Genomic DNA, 21326 nt, shown 5'->3' on the forward strand with positions numbered 1-21326 from the left:
ATGCTAATTATTAAGAGTCTAGAATCTAGAACTAAAATTGCTGCTATGAATCAGAATATTAATCAGAGTTTAGATTAAGACATTGACTCTTTCTATCATGAGGCAAAATTAAAAATCATTTTCCAACAGGAATCTCAGCATCCTTTCATATTTTCTCTATTTTAATAAATTTCTTATAAAGCACCTAGCACCATGCCTAGCAGAGAGTAACCTCTTAATAATAAACACTAGCTAATAACTATTGCTTCCCAGGCCTCAGCAAATGTTTCTTGGAAATAAATAAACTGCTGAAAGTGAAGGAAACAGACAATTTTTGCTTGGGAGGAAGCATTCTGGAAGAGTTCACCTATTTGTTGGTAAGGAACGTAAACAGTCAAAGCCGAGGCTTTGGAGAAAACATATATTGGGTTAAATAAAATGGATTATTAAAATGAATTTTACCTGCTTATTTTTATTTTTGTTAAATGTAGCAGCTAGAGAACTTACATGAGGCTTGCATTCATTTCTATTGGATAGTACTGGTCTAGACAATTATTTGGCAATATAACCACATAAATTTGACAAAAGAGAGACAAAACTTCAAATGCCTCTAGGATTTTTTGTGTGTGTGTGGTACGTGGGCCTCTCACTGTTGTGGCCTCTCCTGTTGCGGAGCACAGGCTCTGGACGCGCAGGCTCAGCGGCCATGGCTCACGGGCCCAGCTGCTCCGCGGCATGTGGGATCTTCCCGGACCGGGGCATGAACCCGTGTCCCCTGCATCAGCAGGCGGACTCTCAACCACTGCGCCACCAGGGAAGCCCTAGGATTTTTTTTTGATAAAATATGAACAAATAATCTTTTGCAAAAAAATAAGGGCATGCAAAATCTTAAATATGGGAACTAGAAAGTAAATGCAACATTTAAAACATATTCCAGAAGCATGTTACATTTTTTAAAGCAGTGATTAGCAGTTTTTTTCTGAAAAGGGCCAGGAAATAAAAAACTTTGCCTTGGTGGGCCAGATGGACTCTGTCAAAACTACTGAACTCAACCACTCAGCACAAAAGCCAGCCACAGACAATATGTAAACAGATGGGCAGGGCTGTGTTCCAATAAAACTTTATTTATAAAACCAGGCCACCTGAATTTAGCTCTCAGACTGCAGTTTGCCAACTCCTGTTATAGAGCAAAACCCCACGAATTCAACTTTCATAATTGCAGACACAGTGAATTTTAAACTAACCAGGTTCTTTTTAAATATTGATAATAACCATAAAAAAACAAGAAAGGTCCAAATCAGCTGGAGAAGACCAATGGTGCCTCATTTGAAAAAAAGATGAAATTCACGAAAATGAGACAGAAATGATGAGAAAAATAAGAAAACTGTTTTGTTTTGTTTTGTTTTTGTCTCTGGAAACAATTTGCATAATGTCATGAAAAAAAAAAAACCACTTACATTTAACTCTATTATCCACAGTAACGTTACAAATAAGAGGTCAAAGGTGACAAACAAACAGAAAGTCCTCCTGACATCAGATATGCCTTTCTTTTCCCTTCCTTCATAGGACTCAATCCTGGCCATGAGTTGCGTGGGGTTGATGGAATGGACGTCGCGCAGGGAAGCGTGCGAGCTCTGACTCCCCATGAGAGCATTCTCCATGTCTTCTGGCACAGGGTTCATCCTGCAGAAGGGTTAAAGGCGCCCCTCTCCAACTTCACCATCCCTAGAGAGAAGAAATCTTTGGGGAATGAAAGAGAAACGCACGTTAAATCAGAGCCCACCTGATACCACAGTGCTACCCCTGCCCCGTGTGACTGCCTGTCTCACTAAGCATCAGGGTTTTTTAACTGAAGACATTTCTGTCTTGATGAAGACACAGAGAGAAAGAGAAATGAGAAGCAATTCTTGATGTTATCCATCAATACTATCAATACCAAAAAAGCTGTTATGGGAAAGACTGTCAGTAAAGAAGAATGCAAATTTATAGTAAGTAGTATACGGTAAAAACAGGCAGTTAACAACAGACAGGTGTGCCTGGAACCTGGAGCAAGCCTCTGGGTGACCCAGCCAAGCCAGCTCCCTTGCTGTGCCAGGGAGAAAACCTCTACAGTTCTGTCAGTGTCACTACCCATGGACTAGGAAAACATTTACTGAATAGCTTCCCAGAGAGCATGTAACCAGAACGTGTAAACCCACTCTAAAAAAAAATCTGTTTCCTAAAGAGGAATTGCTTTCCACCACAGGTATCTAATAAACCAAATTTAGTATTTCCATTACCTCTTAATGAATAAGCATGTTTCTGGGCCTCTTCTTGGAAAAGAAGTACGCATACCTCAAAAAGTTTACCATTAGTTTACCATTATAACCCCACTGATAATTGCAACAATCACAGTCCTATATGGAGACGCAGGACTCCCATCCCCGCAAGGCCAGCATGTGCTTCTATAATAAAAGGCTGGCGATCTGAATGATCTGATCTCCTCATGGATGAGGCAAAGTCATCAAATAGAGAGTATGATGGATGGTATTTTTCTTTGCCAAACATTGTAGTTTCCCTTCCTACACCACCTCGCCCTATGGGAGGATTATATGCCCCTGGCTCTACTGAATTCATGTGCCTTTCTTTGGCCAGTGTAATGTGGCCACTGTAATGTGTGTTACCTGCGTCCAGATCTTAAGAACCAGCGCATGGTTCACCCTGCTCTCCTTTCTGCCACAATGACTGACAATGTCCAGTAGAAAGAAGAACATTTTCCAGGTGGGTAAAATACAATTTCAGAACATTGCTGGAATTTCCCTAAAGTAATATGGTCCCATTTGGTCCTATTCACAGTCCAGAACTCTATATCTTCACACTTGACCTTCAGTTCTCTCCCTCCCCACACTCAGGAACAAAAGTCCTTTCCACATTTTCATACAATGTGGTGATTTAATGACATAGCATTTTTGAAAGCAATTTCGTTATGTAGTTTGAACTATGATACTTTAAAATAATCATACTGCTTGATCTAGTAACCCTACTTCTGGAAATCTATAGGAACTTAACTGTAGACCTTCAAGGCAAAAATTGATCTATGTCATTAGAGGCTGGGTCAGTGATTACCTTAGAGCAAGAGGAAAGGAAAAGTGACAAGAGGGTGCAAGCTTGGTCAAGTCCTCTTTCTTGGGCTGAGTAGTGCTAACACGGCTGTACTCACTTTTTGATAATTTACTGTCGTATCAATGATTTAAAGCCGCTAGACTGTACAGAAAAATCAACAAATTCACAATTCAAACTGAGGACTGTTTTTAGGAAGAAAATCATTTGCAAGGTAATTGGATCATCTTCTTAGTCTCACCCATTCCTCCTTTCCCGAGCCCACCCCTCATGAATAAAAAGGACAACAAAGCAAAACACCCACCCCAGAAATCTGAGGCTATTTCCAACTAAAAAACTGACATCATACAATGCTGTACACCTGACTTGGGAAATGAGAATCATTACATTATTTTTCAGACGTGTGTATATATAACTTCTAATTAGCTAGAATGTATAGATACTACTTGCAATAGCTTCAATGATAAAGTTACCCACTGCACAGATTGCTCTCAGCAGCCTGACTCTAATCAGACTGATCTCTGTCTGGGACAGAAGTAAATTTTAAAAGGGAGGGACAGCTTCCTTTTAATGTGTCAAGAGGAAGATACTTCTAAAGCCTCTTTCTACTCTACAATGATAGGATTTCATCCTAACCATGTCCTTCAGAAAGATTCAGTTCAAGTGTCAATTCCTTCAAGAAGACTTTCCTGAAATGCTCCCCACATTCCAATCCCCACGCAAGGCCACGTGCATCTCCTCCAAGCTCCCCTAGGACTGTGGATATGCCACTTATGGTGCCGCTTACCACACTGTGCCTTAATTATCCACTTACTTGCCCGCCCTCCTGCTAGCTGGAGTGCTCCCTGAAGGCCTTGAATTTGATTTGCACATCCCTGTGTCCCCAGGGACTACCTCAGTACACAGCACACAGCAAGAACAAAACAGATATTGACTGCATAAATCCCGTCTAGCATCTAGCACAGACACTAACGCTGAGCGGGCTCTCAAAAGACTCTGCTGCACTGAGGAGACCGCACTGTTTGTTTCTGAAGAAAAGCTTGGATATTTTCCCAGATATAATATTGAAAGTATTAAATATCCAGTTCTTGTACTGAGTCCTCTCTGGGGTTGGCTTGAGGAAAGCTATGCCTCTCTAAAGAGGGTATTAAGTTCTGATTAGCTGTACACCAGGAGACTGAATCTACAATGCAGGGTTTATTCCAACTATGGAAGAAGCATGGGGAGGGGGGAAGGTGATAAGGAGTGGGGTGGAGAATTATAAAATAAAGAAAACCATCCCCTTATCTTTTACTGGAATTTGTGTAAGGAGATGAGCATCCTCTTTTGTTATTTTGGTTTTTGAAAAAGAGATTCATATCATAATTGTTTTATCTGGATGGGTAACTATCCTCCTCTATATGGGCTAGCTATTTCTACAATCATGCTGTGCTCACAAACCACCCCCAAACCCAATGGCTTCAAACAATCTACATTTGTTCTCAAGCTCATGCGTCTGCAGGGTGCCTGCAGTTCAGCTGGTCTAGTCTGGGCCCAGCTGGCAACTCTGCTTCAGGTAGTGGATAGCAGAGCTTGGCTTCAAACTGTGTTGCGTCTAAGTCTGCCTGTTTGTCTTTCCCCTTGGACCAGGACTACGTGGGGAAGTAGTCATGGAGAAACTACATGTTCTCTTCACGGCAAGTGGCAAGAGCACAGGAGACAAGCTGGACCATGTAAACACACTGCAATCTCTGTTCACATTCTAGAGGTCAAATATATCTCAAGGCCAAGCCCAGAGGGCATGGAGCTGAGATGTACATTCCATCCAAAGAGGAGCAGAAGGTAAGTGGACATTTGCTGAGAAATATTCCAATCGACCACAGCTGTCAATGTTCTAAACTAGGAGTCAACATACTATAGCCTGTAAGTCAAATATTGCAGGCTGCTTGTTTCTTAATACGGAGTTTTATTAGAATACTGCCACATGCAGTCCTATGGTTGGTATCGGTTGCTATGGACACTTTCACATGAAGACAGCAGAGGTGAAGAGTCACAACAGAGACTACATGGTTCACAAAGCCTAAAATATTTCCTTTACTACCTGTAGTTTTCTAGAAAGGGAGACTGCTGCTTCCATCAGCTTTTCAAAGGGGAGCCATGTGAGATTTAGAGGTTCTGTGTTATAATTAATTTTTCCAGTGCATGCTCTGATTCTGCAATTAGCAAAAACCTGTAATCCATTCTTATTTTTCCACAGGTGGCTCTCGTGACCCAGCACAGCTCAGGCACAGGTGGTCTTGTTGTCTTACCTGAGGGCCACTTCAGCAGTACTTACAGCCCAAACACACACAGCTCTCTGCCGTATTCTCTTCCCTTAATCCCACACTGCTAGAACTGGAGAAAAATTCTGCCATATCTATACTGGTGGCTTCCTAAATGATGATACCCTGTGCACGTGGGAAAACCCAAAAACCTGAAATCCTTTTGCTTCCAGAAAGAATAGCTTACATCTTTGAGATGTTACTACTGCACTGGTCCCCAGGCTGGTTTAAAATAATCTTAGCAAAGCTAAGCCAAAACTTCAGCTCCATCTGCTTCAGCACAGAATTGATCCCACCCAGATGGTTAACAGCAGCTGCTATACCGCAGTAGCTACCACTGCTAGCATTTTACAGAAGTCCCACAGTCTCTCCTGGGAGAAGTGGAAAGGGCCTCTGGGCACCTACTGGGGTGGCCAAACCAAGTCTCTCAACCCAGGCACCCAGGCTTCTCCTCTGTATTACTTCCGGCCACAGCAGGACACTGTATGTTCTCCTCCGAGAGAGAGAGAGAATTGAGAATAACAGACACTAAAAATATTTATCATCTTTTCCAAAGGCCAGTGGAGCAGATTTGGCTTACAGACATGTTTTGCTTGGTCTTGTACGGTGTTTCTAAAGATCTTGAACTAATTGCTAACATTTTAAATAATGATCTTTCATCTAAAATTCCAGATGTCTAGCTTCTCTGGAAAAGTTAAAAGACACAGAATAGCCAGGCCTGCATTCCCTTACCATAAGAATAAAGCCAAGAAGATGCTGAACTCTTTAGATGGAGCCTGCACTCTCCACTTGGCCTCAGCCTCGACCTAGCCTGGAGTCATCTGAGTCTGCCACTCTGATCTATTCCCCTGTCGTCTGACAGGCAAAGAGAATCCTACACCTGCAGACTGTGTCTCTTCTTGTTCTTTCAAAGCTTTCTTCAGGGACTTCCCTGGTGGCGCAGTGGTTAAGAATCCGCCTGCCAATGCAGGGGACACAGGTTCGAACCCTGGTCCAGGAAGATCCCACATGCCGCGGAGCAACTAAGCCCGTGCGCCACAACTGCTGAGCCTGCGCGCTAGAGCCTGCGAGCCACAACTACTGAGCTGGCGAGCCACAACTACTGAGCTGGTGCACCACAACTACTGAAGCCCATGTGCTCTGGGGCCCGCGTGCTGCAACTACTGAAGCCCATGCTCCGCAACAAGAGAAGCCACTGAAATGAGAAGCCCACACACTGCAATGAAGCCCCGACTTGCTGCAACCAGAGAAAGCCCGCACTCAGCAATGAAGACCCAGCACACCCAAAAATAAATATATTAAAAAAAAAGCTTTCTTCATCTATGTTGCCAAAATTTTTCTCGCCTCTGAAGTAAATGTTTGCTTACAGATGAAAAAAACAAAAAGGTAGCAGCTGAGGCCTATGTAGATTATATAAGGACACACTCATCTGAGGGATATTTCAAGATATATCTTAGAATTAAGACTCGGGTCTTCCACTTCTGTCCTCTCCATCAGATTCCTAGAAGGAAACAGGAGGGACCCTCTCCATCAGATTCCTAGAAGGAAACAGGAGGGACATCAGAAGGTGTTCAAATGGCCCCTGGGATGCAGTCATTGGATTTGTCCCTAAAGACACGAGCTGCCCCAGCTGTGCCCACTCTACCCCGGGTCTGGGTTCCTCTGGGGGCAAGAAGCACCTCAATCTCACGCTCTTCTTGCAAGCCCCACCACGTGTTATGAGACCTGGTTTATGATGGTTTTTAAAAGCTCTGTGTAGAGCCCATAGTTTCCAAAATGAAACAGCTAGAAGTGGAGAACAGGAATCGTATGTCAGGGAGTAACCTGACATTTACAAACATACTTTGCCAGTATGAGAAAGAGGCATGATAACTAACAAACACAGATGCTTTGGAAGTAAACATGCAGAGAGAAGAGAGAGCTGTGGGAAGGAAGCTAATCCACAGCAACAGAAACACATAATAAGACAACCTTCCTATTCTAAAGTATGAGAGAAGGAAAGTTCTGCATGCCTAAGAAGACCTGGGAAATCTACACGTCAGATTCAACCAACTATTCAAACTTTCATAAATTAAAAACTTTTATTTAGTGTCTTCTTAAATGATCTGCTTATGTTTTTAAAACATCATAAAGTTGCTTTGTGGTAAAGATGTTCTAAGCAACAAAAAAAGGTATGATTCATCATCCTGTACTTCTTCATGGTACTGATGCTATAGGTATGTCCATTTTACCTTGGAAGGTAAAGACCTGGTATAACTCTGATGAAAGTGTCTTTAGAAAGCCTGGCAGCGGCTGAGGTTAGGGAGTTGATGCATTTGTGTAACATTCCAGCTTCCTGGGCTGGAGAACTATAATGATGAAGCGCTACAGGAAGGTTAATAAAATCAAGATCAAACAAACCTGTCTTTGGCAAATGTCCGCTACCATTATGTTCACATTTCAAAACAGCCCTGGCTTACTTTATGCTTTATGTATTACAAGTTAAATAGAATGTCTAGAAAACATTTCTAAAATCTAGACTATTGGATTGAATTTTAAAACACCTACACATCACATCCAGATTAGTAGTTGTAGCAATAGGAAATTACTGGATAAAGAAATATGGAAAATAAAGTTATTTTAAATTAATAAGTAAAAAAAATGTTTTTAAAGCATCTAAATAAAATCACCCAACAGTTTGGCATTACTTTAAAGAAAAAACTTTGAATCAAGGAATCAAATTTTTTCCAGCAGATTCCTATTGATTTTCCAACTGAAAATGAGTTAAATGTTTTAAAAAGGAAGAAGAAAAAGATCTATGTGTATGTATGTAACTCTGCTAGGCTTTTTATAGATTTGCCCATATCATCAGGACTACAATGGGGAGAGAATGTTGAAACAATTGAAATAATACTGCCCTCTGAAAGTTACACCATAAAATCTGCACATAATGAATCAGAGTAGATGTGCTCTGCCCTTAAAGAAGCAAAACGGCTCGTAGGCCAAGACATAAGAACAAGGTGACAGGACATATGTTCAGATCTAAAGAGGTGAAGAGGGAATGTGCCCATCAGAAAGAGGGTGGGTCAGTCCCGAAAATACAGGAAAAGGAGTGTCACAAGCAAATGGCACCTGTGCCCGGTCTGGCACTCTTCAAGTGGGGACACCTTGTCTATTTGATTTTAAGTATCTTCAATCCACTGGCCTTCCTATTCCTATCATTAGTGTGATGGCATCAGGGTATCATCAGTGCCTTTTGTCACTGAACAGTTTAATAATTCCCTACATGCCTCCCACAACCTTTCACAATTCTGTGCTTCTTATTAAAATGTGATAGGGAGACAATAGAATGGTCAGCTTGAAATAAATATCCAGTCTATATGGCAGTTAACGGTGTTCACTGGAGATTCTGAGATGTAAGTTTACCCATGTGAGAAAGAGTCACTCTCCCTTGGGCTCTGAATACACAAGCCGACAAATGAGGTTTCTCAGTCAACAAGAAAGATGGCTGGACTCAAACCTAATAATGTCACCAACGTGATGCCACTGAGAAGCTTTTTGGGAGATGAACGTCTGGACGTCTCCTGACGACCCTCAACAGGCTTATCGTACAAAATTGCTCTTTAGGAGCTTCTAGAGATATCATCCAGAGACCATTTTAGTGATGGTTAGCCACCAAAAAATATTAGCATATTCTGTATATAGTATGCAAGTGGTAACGTTTCAAAAGAGAATTATATAAGGGTTGTATTCATCACTCCAGTATTCTTCCAATATCTCTTTATAAACTTACATATAATTATCAATAATTTTCCTTAAGTAGAATTATTAAGTACATGACAGTTACCAAGCTCAACCCAAAGCTATAGTAACTGAACTTGATTATGCAACGGTGATCCAATATTTGCTTATTTTAAATCTGACTTGTAAGCATTTGGGTATGATTACGAGTTCATACTCAATAAAAAGCAGGGGAGGGTACACAGTTCAGCTAAAGATTTTTAATAAGTACACAAAAACTTCGAAGACTCAAGATGTATAATTAAGTTCTGAGGATTTTTATATATATACTCTTAACTAAGTAAGTATAGCTAATATTTGATATTTTTAAATTTAAGAAGTGTAATACGTTTGGAATCAGGTTTAAGATTTACCAATCAGTATCCATGTATTCCTTACCAGAAAGAACAAATACAAAATGTATCTTTAAAAACGAAGAATCTAAAAAAGAGTGGATATATGTATGTGTATAACTGATTCACTTTGCTGTACACCTGAAACTAACACAACATTGTAAGTCAACTATACTCAAAAAAAAAAAAAAAAAACTAAAAAATTGCAAAAGCTTACTTAGTGATAGATTATAATCAAAATGGGAAGTTTTTGAAGATTACTTTTTAAAATCTACTGAGTATTTTAAAGATACAAACATGGATACAGATTATTTGAATACTGTAAGTTTTTTAAAGATAGATAATTATTTTTTCAACCCTACAACCATAGACTATGTGCTATTTTGAAGATATGCCATGTTTACAAAATTGATCATAAAACTAGACTATCAAAAAAAAATCTAGGGCTTCCCTGATGGCGCAGTGGTTGAGAGTCCGCCTGCCAATGCAGGGGACACGGGTTTGTGCCCCGGTCCGCCACATGCTGCGGAGCGGCTGGGCCCGTGAGCCATGGCCGCTGAGCCTGCGCGTCCGGAGCCTGTGCTCCGCAACGGGAGAGGCCACAACAGCGAGAGACCCGCGTACCGGAAAAAAAAAAAAAAAATCTAATTCAGTAAGCCTTGCAATTAGGAGCTAAATACAGAACAAATAATGCATAAAATAGAAATTTATAACATAGTAGTATCTTCTAAAATAACTACTGAGATAAAAATATTTTAAAATTAAAACAAACTATTTAGAAAATAGTGACAGTGGAAAGCTGTCAAAGTTAAGCTTACTATCAAATTCACTTCCTTAAAGTGCTCTAATTACTTTTGAATAAAGAATAAAATTAAAGAATTAGGCATTTAAACAACAAAGTTACAAAAACTCTATCCCCATGGGAAAAAAATATAAAAAAGAAAAACAATGGGTACAATTAATAAATAAATCCAAAAGAAGAAGAAGAAGAATTGTTCCAATCTGAGAATGAATACAATGTTATTCATTATATTAAACCCTCTACTTTTGCACATGGATGAACATTTCCACAAATTTAAAAAATATAAATAAACCCCAAAATTAGTCTTTTAAAAGGGAACATAGGTAAACCTAGATTCGGGAGGGGAGATTAGGAAAGGAATACAAGTCCCATAATAGGAGAGCTTATTTTTCAAAGTGTAAGTGATACTTTATACTAATCACATTTGAAAATCATAAAGAAAGTCCATACTCTGAAAAAATATATATATTACATCAAGAAGACATAGATCGCCTGAATAGAATGAACCATCCCCAAAAGAAAAGTGAAAAAGTTGACAAAGAATTACCTAGCAAAGGAATGAGAGTCAGAGAGTATGACAGGTATTTCAAAATTTTAAATAAAAGATAAACAAAATCCTATAAACTGTTCCAGAACATTAAAAAGAAAGAAAAGCTATCTATCCTATCATGAAATAAAGCTAGCATAATCCTAACACTATCTGACCAAGAACACACAAGAACAAAAGAACATAAGTACAAACCTATCCCACCTATTAACATATTATTATATTATATAATAGTGTATGCCTTATATTAACATATTAACAAAATCAATAGCTTCCTTACACTGAGACTGAGTCAGGCTTGGTGCTGAGTACTTAACATACATTATGTCATTTAAGCCTCACAATAGCTCCCACAAGTAAGACCCACGTATTAGAATGTATTCCTGAAACATCACAAAAATAAGTCAAAACTCATATTTAAAAAAAAAAACAAAACTAAACCTAATCAGAAGGCAAATATTTCTGTTTACCCACTGAAATGTTTCACTGCATTTCGAAAGCACACATGAACATAACTTACAACTTATCTAAGCCAAAAAGCTTTGAAATTATGTATGTTTTGACTACTCTTCATTTCCGCATAGATATCCACGACCTTCCACTTTTCTTAAAATGTGTCTCTCTCAAGTCTCTTATTCTCCAGGCTTTGAAAGAGACCTAGGGAAAAATATGTGATATTGCAAAAAACACCACAGTAAGCTGAACAAAAATGGGCAACTGACAATCAGTGTCGGGAGACAAGGAACAACCGGCAAACAGGAGAGGGGCGTATGCCCAATATTCCAGGGCCAAATGTGTGGATATAGAGGATACTGTTATTTATCAGTAGAAGCCAGAAACGTTAACTGTCATAGGAAATTTCCAAAATATTAAGCATTAGTTCAATTAAAAAAATAATAAAAACACTGACGGCCAAGGAAAACTCATTACCAATAAGCCACTGTGTGGTCTGTACTTCCCTAAGCTTTTCTGCAAGGAAAAACTTGTGTAAACCAAAAAATATCTATAGATGATAAAGATACCATCAAAATTCAGTTGCAAAAGAATAAAACTATTAACCAGTCATTCAAGTACATGGAGAAAGAAATCTACATATCAAAATATACTGAAGATTTTATTAAAAAGCTAACAAAGCAAAATCGTTTGTATGGTTTACATAGTTGAAGAAATTGTGGTAAATAACACATGATTTTAGGATGTGGAATTCTTTCTAAGACAATCTACAATGGAAAACAGAACTGAATACGTAAAAATCAAGTTTCTCTATTTAAAAACATTAGAAGCAAAACAAGAGTATTGAAAGACACATAATAAAAACCTTAAATCCAATTAGAAAAATGGGCAAAGCAAGTCAAGGTACACTAGAAAAATAAATTTATTGATAAACTAAGGTAATTCTCACCCAACACCTGTAGATTTTTTAGGGGATCAAATTAAATTTATGAGATCATTTATTAGTTTCCTGGGACCTTCAGGTAGAGCTCAAATTCCTTAATCTTGCCTAACCTAACACATGGCCTACTTCTGCCTACCTCTCCAGAATCATTTCACCATACTACAAATCACAAGCAGTTCCCTAAAGGAATCACATTCTCACCAACCCCGGCTTGTATTTTTCTCCCTACCTTGAGTGCTACTTTCCTTATCTCTATGACTCTTAGCCATCCTAATAAGCCTTAACTCAAAGTTCACTTTCTCAGGGAGGCTTTTGCTTCTCCTCTCTCTTCTACACCTCTCTGCCCCTATCAGAAAATACTGTACACAGACATCGACCATGCTGCGTCAAGATTATTTTCGATCTACTTTAGATAAAAACAAGATAAGACAAAACAACAAAACATCAAAAAACAAAAGAAAACAAAAAAAATAGCTTATTCAGGATGTTGTGAATCACCTGTTTACCAATCCCTCCATTCTGGGCAGTTGGGAGTAGGAAGAAATGAGGAGGGGGTGGAATTCTTTTAAAATAGCACCAAAAACATAAAACACTGTAAAGCGATGAACTTAAAATATATGCAAGGTCTCAACACTGAAAACTATAAAACACTGCTGAGAGAAATCAAAGAAGATGAAAATAAACAGAGAGCTGACCATGTTTACGGTTTGGAAGAATTCATATTGTTAAGATTTCAATTCTCCCCAAATTGATCTATAGATTCAACTCAATCCCAATCATAATCGCATCAAGCTTTTTTGGTAGAAACGGATAAGCTAATTCTAAAATGTAAACAAAAATGCAAAGAAATGAGAATATCCAAAGCAATCTTGAAAAAGAACAAAATTGGAAGACACACTACTTAAAGACTTTCTATAACACTTCAGTAAGGAAGGCAGTGTGGCACTAGCAGAAGGATCAACAAATAGATCAGTGGAACATAAGGAAGAGTCTAGAAACAGACCCACACTTACATGATTTTACTTTTGACAAAGACGTCAAAGCAATCCAACAAGAAAAGAAAGTATGATGCTGAGACAACCAGATATCAAAATTGAAAAAAAACCATGAATCTCAAACCCTAACTCAAACCACGCAAAAAATAATTCAAGATGGATCATAGGCAAAAAAGCTAAAAATATAAAGCTGATATAAGAATTTGCAGGAGAATATTTTTAAAACCTTTTTTGTAGGCAAAGATTTCTTAAGAGAAGGCACAAAAAGCCATAATCATTAAAAAAAAAAATTGTGTAGGCTATGAGGAGTTCCCGTGGGTCAGATTGGGTAACTTGAACATAAAAATGAATAATGACTGTAATGCTGGAATTTATGTTGGAAAAATTAAGACGTTCCATGAGTCCATCGTAATATTGCAAAAAAGAGAGAGAGGGTAGAAATTCTCCTTTACAGGAAACAAATGTTAGATTAAGAAATGTAGAAAAAAATAATAAAATTAGATAAATCAACAGTTTGTAACCCCCAGTTGGAGTTAAGTGATTCAGGCAAGGATCTTTACTGGATGCTTAAAATTATTAAAACATAGTTGGGGAATAGGATATTCATAGTCTCAAAGTGTAACCCCTCAGAATATTTAATAATTTCATTGGGAATAATATGACTTTATAGTAGAGAGATCTGGTAGTCTCCACCTGTACCAAGTAATCAAACAGCATTACCAATATTAGAACAAGCTGACATTATATGCCTTTTAATGTGATACAGTCACAAGTATATAACAACAATTATGATGTTCCCTTGCCAAAAAATGTTTAGCCTGAATTCATCCATAAGGAAACAAACACAGTAGGTGGGACATTCTACAAGACAGGTATTCTGGAATTTTGAGCGAAGTCAACATGTTGAAAACCAAAACAAGAACAAAAGGTAGGAAAGCGGTGTGGATACTCTTCAAACTTAAAAAAGCATAAAGAGCCACAACCATCAAATGCAACGCAGAAGTCTAGACTGAATCCTGAATTAAAACAAAAACAAAAAAACCTAAAAGATAATGCTACAAAAGACAGCTGGAAAATTGATTATAGTTTAGTATTCTGATTATGCAGGAGAATTCCCTTATTCTTAGAAATTCTTAACCTCTGAATAGTTCAGAAAAACATAAGGACATAAGGATGTTTGGGGATAGAGTTGCTCTATCTATCTATCAATCCATCCAGTATATATAAACATGTATATATGATATAAATATATTTAAACATAATAAGTATATAGTATACATATGTGTATGTTGTGTGTGTGTTTATATAAACATGAATAAAGACAAATTTTCACTGCAAAAATTCATTAAATTAACTTTACTGTAAGTATGAGCTACCTTTAAGAGCAGAATAAGCAACTGGAATCATCTTAGAAAACTTCATAAATCATTCTATAAAAGAGAATGCATGTGGATTTTGTACACATACCTCTGTGTAATAATTCCTATGTACGTGACAATTTGAGACACACTGATAGACTCAAAGGAAAACCTATATAAGATTTCTGGGCATCCAAATCATTCTGCCCCTAATAAAACTATCAAATTTCTTGGACACAAATGGAGATTGGATGAACATTTCTAAAGTGCTTGTGACTGCAGACAGGAGTCATTCTGTCTGGATTTTGAGCCAATACCAAATACCTAATAATAGTCTTTTGCTGTTGTTGTGTCGTCACAAGGCTTAAATGAAATAACGGAGTGCACACCATGCAACAGTTTGGGGTCTAAAGTTTGCTCCGGTCTTTAGTGAAAATGTGCACAAGACATAACTTTACTGTAAGCTTTTAATGGCCAAATTTATCCTTCACTTGTTCCATATGTTAGTACTTATACTCTTCCCAGACACCTGGGGAAAGATGGATCTTTTACAAAGCATCATCCACCAAGGCTTGGGGGCACCATGTGTTGTTTTATTCATGCAGTTGACTTATTCCACTGGGGCCTACATTTCAACTGCACTTCCTTCTTTCTCTTACTTTTCTTCAAGAATTTAGAACTCCAACTCCATAGTAATATCTCTATGTATTAATTCCATGGTTTTATTCTTAATACTTATGTTCCAGGTGTCATATTTTCTATTGTTCATATTCATTTGGGAGGTAATGAAACATTTTATTCCATCCTGATAAGTCTGCTCACTCTGCTGCTATGTGTTCTGCCCTCTTCCCCCTCGACACACATTAAGGCTCTCTAATCAAGCTCTAGGTCATTTCTTGCAGTCTCATATCATTTAACAATTTCTGTTAATATCAACAGATAAAAGTAATTGTGTGTGCATAAAGAGAATTTAACTTTTTGACAGCATGTTTCAAGACTCAAATTTATTTAGAAATTAGCATCAATGACTTGGAAGAATTAAAGCAGAAAACAAGTATGTGATGGTGTTTTTAAGTTACTCCCCTCACAGACACTAATTTATCTCCCAAGCCCAAACCTGTTCTTATGGCAACTTAATTTCTAAGTGACCTATTTCTATAGCAATATTAGAAATATTAGTGAACTTTTATTTGACATATAACAGAGACAAATATTAAGATTTAAAGATAGCTGGGTAAATACATATTGATGTTTTCATAATTTATGAGGCAAATCTAAAACGTTTATTAAGAAACTGAACCTGGATGTATACTATAAGATTTAAAAATTGCACTTGATAATTTTTGAAAATTCAAAGTTTGCCGAGAATATACCGCACCTACTTCAAATAGGCTTTGAACTACCAAAAACATATCAGGTCCTCCTCTGAGCACTGGGGATGCGGCAATGAATAAAGCTGAAGGAATTTTCTCCCCTCACAGAGCTTACCTTCTAGAGTGCAGGGACACAGGATAAACAAAGGAGCCCTGTAACCGTACACTGCTTGGTCTGGATGACCTCACTGAGGTCATTTACAGGTGAACAGAGGTGGAGCAAGGACTAGCAGGTGATAAGGGAGAGACGTCACAGGCAGTATCAGAAGAAAGAGCAGGGCAGGTGGAGAAAGAGGACAGGCACGGGCCTGAGAGTGGGGTGGTGCGGGCCAGTCAGGAGTTCAGCAGGTCGTTAGCTTCCAGCTTTGCAGGAGCCGACAGCATGGAAGAGCAGCGGGAGGTGATAAAGGAGAAGTCAACAACTAGGGGCGGCCTTGTGGCGCGTCAGAGGCCAGAGTAAAGATTTTGAATGAGATGGAAAGACACTGGAAGCTTTTCAGTAGAAGAGAAGTCTGATGCAGCTGAAGCTTTAGGAGACGCTCTGGCTGACAGAAGCACAGAAGCGGGGAGCCCCTTTAGGGGACTACGGCAATAATTCAGGAGAGAGAGGACATACTGCCTTAGTAGATGAGGGTGGTGATAGTGGTTGGTTCCAGACACAGAGCCAAAAGCAGCAGGGGATGGGTTGGGCATGGGATACAGGACAAAGGGAGGACTAAAGGAGAGCTGCCAGATTTATAGCCTGTGGGAAGGGAGGGATGGACTCACTATTTACTGAAAGGGAGAAGCTACAGGAGGGGCGACTTTGAGGGAGAACATCAGCTCACTTTGGACACATGGAGTATAAGATGCTTATTAATATCTAAGTGGAAATAAAAGTAAGCAGTTGGATATGAGTCAGGAGTTCAGGGGAGAGGTCTGAAAGAGAAACAGAAAGGGAGTCAACAGCATTCAGATGGAAATTATTAACAGCCATGAGATACAACAGAAATCAGAATGTTCTCCTTTCTCTCCATAAAAGAAGAGGGGGAAAAAAACCAAAGAAAGTGCATCTATTTGTAGAACAGAAAATAATTATGAGGCGGGCCCTATTTAAATCCTCTAAGAGTTCTCATTTTCTTAAATAATAAGCATTGAACACCTACAGAATGTAAAACTCCAAGCAGATATTTTAAAGGATCCAAAAGGTAATGCAAGAGTTTCCCTGCTCTCACAAAAACTTCCAAACAGTCAAGGAAGCAGATATATAAATACTACAAGGGAGCGACCGGAGAGAGGGGAAAGAAATCAAGTGTATACTCTTGACAATAACCATGCCAGTGGGATGTTGCTTGGTCCAGGGGAGGATGGGCCAGCTGGACAGAGGAAGGTCTTTTGACAATGTATATCTGTTCTTCCAAAGATCATAGGTTGGCAAAATGAAAACAGGCCATACAGTGGTCAAAGTCATGTTGGGTGGTACATGTTGTTAGATCACCCTGCAGGGCTCAACAACTCGGTAGCCAGTTACATCACCAGCACTGGTTGAGTCAGATGGCTGGAATGTTATAGCTACACCTCACCATTTTTCAAAAGTCTCTCTCATGATGGCCTCTGACAAACAAGAACACTACTTTATTTGTCTCTCATCTTTTTCAGAAGCTGCTATCAAGTGGCCCAGAATCACTGGAACAACAAAGTTACTATAGCTACCTTCCTCCAGCTTCTACTGTCTCTCTCCAACCTCTGATTCTCCTCCTAATAGATCTCTTCTGGTGCTCAAATTGACTTTGCAGCTTGTTCCCCTTTCTGAGCTTCAGCTTTAACTCCTACACTCAAATATTTTCGCCACAGCTTACCTAGAAACTCCTTTGTCTTAATCTTCCCAATCACAGAAGCTACACATAACCTCATTTTCCTTCATGAGTCAGTCTTTTCCACAAGTCAAAAGACTGCTGATTTTTTTTTGGTTGCTGACTGCCTATCATTTTCCAGGACTTTTTTTCTTCCCATAGAACTAAATCTATTTTTAGCTTTCCTAAAAATCACAAAAATACCGAATGGTTATTATGGAGTTACCACTATTTTTCCCAATTTTAACCTCATTATTACTGTCAACCAGTCAACCATCAGCTGACAGTAATTCAGAGGAACCATGTTGCTCCTTAGTGCATATATTCTCATGAATATTTAAACCTTCCTCTTAGAGATGTGTTGCCAGCTTTGGCAATAATGGAATCAACAGTCATATTACTATCTAGACAGATGAAGGTCCCTCAGTTAAGAAACTTGAAATATATTCCAGTGCATACAAGGACACCTTTGCACTATGTAATGCCACTTCTTCAGTACTTACTGCAAGCAATTTTCCAACAAACGCTTTCAATTCTCAGGATGGAACTGATGATCTTATTGATCTAGATCTGAAAATCAATAATATCTCAAGGCAGTGAGCTCACTGCTCTCCTAGGAACCATAAGAAGGTAGCTAAAGGTGTACACTTGTTTTAGTAACTGTCTTTCTTCATCTCAAAGACTAGAATTAAGAACGTGTGATGAACACATTCTTAGCAGGCCTCCCCAGACCTATCTTCTCTATGCAGAGAAAACAGAAGCTAAACTATAAGTAGCTAGCTGATGAGCAAACAGCAAAGCCAAGGTGGATGTTTAGAGGCAAGATGCATTTCTTTTTATTCAACAACACAAGACTCCTTCTCTGGCAAGATAAGGGTTCCTGCAAGTGTCGCTCTAGTTGTCAGAGCCATCCTCTACTCACTGCTCCTGTAGTGGCTCTACATCTGGTAGAAGTGGCACACTAGTAGCAATGCTAGGGAAGATGTAACATCAACTGCCCCCGGAGTTATCTGAGGCCAACTTCGTATCTCACAAACTAGAGCAAGTCAATAAAAGGGAAGGCCATTTGCATGTTTGTGCGGGGTATCTACCAACAGGCAGAAGTTACATACGTTATCTCCCATAATTTGAGACATGGGTAAAACACAGTTCTTTAAAAAAATCACTAATCTCTACCATAAGTCAAGGTTTGAGGTTCAAAGCTTGGTGCATGTGACTTGGAAGGAAAGTCAATCTCAAATCTTGATACTGGGATTTAAACCAGTGCCCTTTCCTCTTTCTTCATCAGGCTTTTTAGGCAGTCACGAAGGAACACAGAGCCTTGAGAGATCAGCATCAGAGGACTTTATCAACCTAGCTTGTGCTTCAGGAAACAGGATGACAGAAACAAAGACCACTAATTATAAGAGTCAATACAACTACAAGCTAATATATCCAGAAAATAGAGTATGAACTACAGCCTAATAATAAGAATGGGCTGGGAACACATGTTACAGAGTCAGAGGATATCACTAAAGTAAGACCTGTTTAAGCTCACAAGGTTCTCAATAGAGGTTTGAAACTAGCATGTCTCCAAATAATTGCTCTCAAATTATTTGCTCTCAAGTAATTAATAAGAAATAAACAATTACAAAATCAAAACAGAAAATTTTAAGAATGACTTAAAAATACTGACATTGATGTATAATATATATACACTACCTATAAATACTTCACAAATGTTTAAGGTAAGAAAAATTAACCAATAATAATCAGTAAGATCTCGTTTACACCTTGTATTAAGACAATGTGTTAAATGTGATTCTGCTACTGGCTCTATCTTCCAAACATTATATTCTTAACTGGTGACTGTGTCATTCCTCCTAATAGCTCTCATCAGTCTTTTCCATGGTTTTGCCAAACAGCGTTTATCCACATTACTCTGTAATTCAGTCTACTGTCTGCAAAACATTCTCATGCTAGCTTTTCTAAAATGAAAGCCTGAATAAACCATTTCCTCCCTCTACTCAAAACTCCATTTCCCTCACACCCAGGGCTCTAGATGTACTAACTCATTGTTGATTCCCCTGTCCACGACGTGGCTGCACCATCCGTGCCTTTGTCCTAATACTCCTGCCTGGAGTGCCTTTCCCTCCAACTGCCAAATGAGTAACAGCGATAGAAGCCTATTCATTGCTCAAGGAAGCTTAAGGATCACTTCCTCAATGAAATCTTCTCTGATCCCACTGATATATTATCTTTCTTTACCAGCACTTCTAATCTTTCATATGTATTTCACATATTGTTTACATGTCTTATTCTCAGTACTATACCAAAAGCTCCTAGAAGACATTTCTGTGCCCTTAGCACCTAGGGAAATGCGTGGCCATGTTTTAGGCATTCAATTTGTTTGTTAAATTCATGAATTACAAATATCACTGTATAAAAGTATGGAGTCTAGGTGCTTGCTACCTAAAGTTAGACAAGTTTACACAGTTGTCTGGAGCTCTAATACATTATATTAAATAAACCAAGGATATTTCATCTCTGATTACTAGCACTGACAACGTAATTAATAAAGATGCTCCAACCTCCCCAAATTAATTTGGTCATCACTTTTTCCTACATATTCTGAATTCTATTTAGTGAAGTCCCTCTAACAACACACTATATTATAAACTGATACAAATATATGGAAAGAAAGGGAAGAGATCACTGTATGAGTGGGAATCTACCAGACTCCAGTGAATAAACTGAAACATATTAAGTATCTACCCTATGTAAAACACTATGCTAGATGCCATGTGGAAAAAGTGAGAAGGGAAAGGCTGTTCCCTATCCTCAAGTAAAATACAGTTTTATAAAGGAGGTAAAATGCTTATACAAATAATTAGAAATTAAAGCCTAAGATAGCTATAAGACTAAAGGACCAAACTTTAGGTTCTTGTGGCTAGAAAAGGCTTGATGAAAAAGCTGGCCTAGAGCTTCCCTGGTGGCGCAGTGGTTGAGAGTCCGCCTGCCAATGCAGGGGACACGGGTTCGTGCCCCGGTCCGGGAAGATCTCACATGCCGCGGAGCGGCTGGGCCCGTGAGCCATGGCCGCTGAGCCTGCGCGTCCGGAGCCTGTGCTCCGCAACGGGAGAGGCCACAACAGTGAGAGGCCCGTGAACCGCAAAAAAAAAAAAAAAGCTGGCCTAAGAGAAAATGTATAGCTTCGGAAGAAATGAAAAGGTGACATATAGCAAGGAAGAGGCAGACTAGAGGAAATTAAAAACAAAGGAGAACCAGGAACAAGTTCTGGAGACTGGGCCACAGTGGGGGAGGGGCCCACGTGAGGGAGTCTTAGGAGGTACTGGGGACTGAAGGACGGGACAGATCTGGAGGCCATGAAAAGTCAGCATAAGAAAAGGAGTTTGCTTTTCAGACCAGAGCAGGGGCATGATGGCACACAGGCTCAAGGAAAATGCTGCAAAGGCCAGCAGAATTCCACCTGCTACTAAAGCAGGCAGACAGCCTGGTCTTACCTAGAGAGTGAAAACATACTCAATTGCTTA

General features: G+C 39.0%; 1 protein-coding gene across 3 annotated transcripts in view; it reads right to left on the reverse strand.

The window, feature by feature from the left end:
- STARD3NL (STARD3 N-terminal like) overlaps window positions 1–21326 on the reverse strand; it is a 51896-nt gene that overhangs the window by 23877 nt on the left and 6693 nt on the right. For 2 of the 3 annotated variants that reach the window (XR_003795331.1, XM_029234259.1), the window contains exon 2: window positions 1437–1719. Coding sequence is in view for 2 of the 3 variants with exons in the window: in XM_029234259.1 (XP_029090092.1) it covers window positions 1437–1661 (225 nt within the window). In the remaining variant the exon portion in view is untranslated. The remainder of the gene's footprint in view (window positions 1–1436; window positions 1720–21326) is intronic. The other variant, XM_029234260.1, reaches the window with a different exon arrangement.

This window comes from Monodon monoceros, unplaced genomic scaffold (genome assembly GCF_005190385.1).
Source record: "Monodon monoceros isolate NGI ecotype Baffin Bay Population unplaced genomic scaffold, NGI_Narwhal_1 Super_Scaffold_2, whole genome shotgun sequence".
Taxonomy (NCBI): domain Eukaryota; kingdom Metazoa; phylum Chordata; class Mammalia; order Artiodactyla; family Monodontidae; genus Monodon; species Monodon monoceros.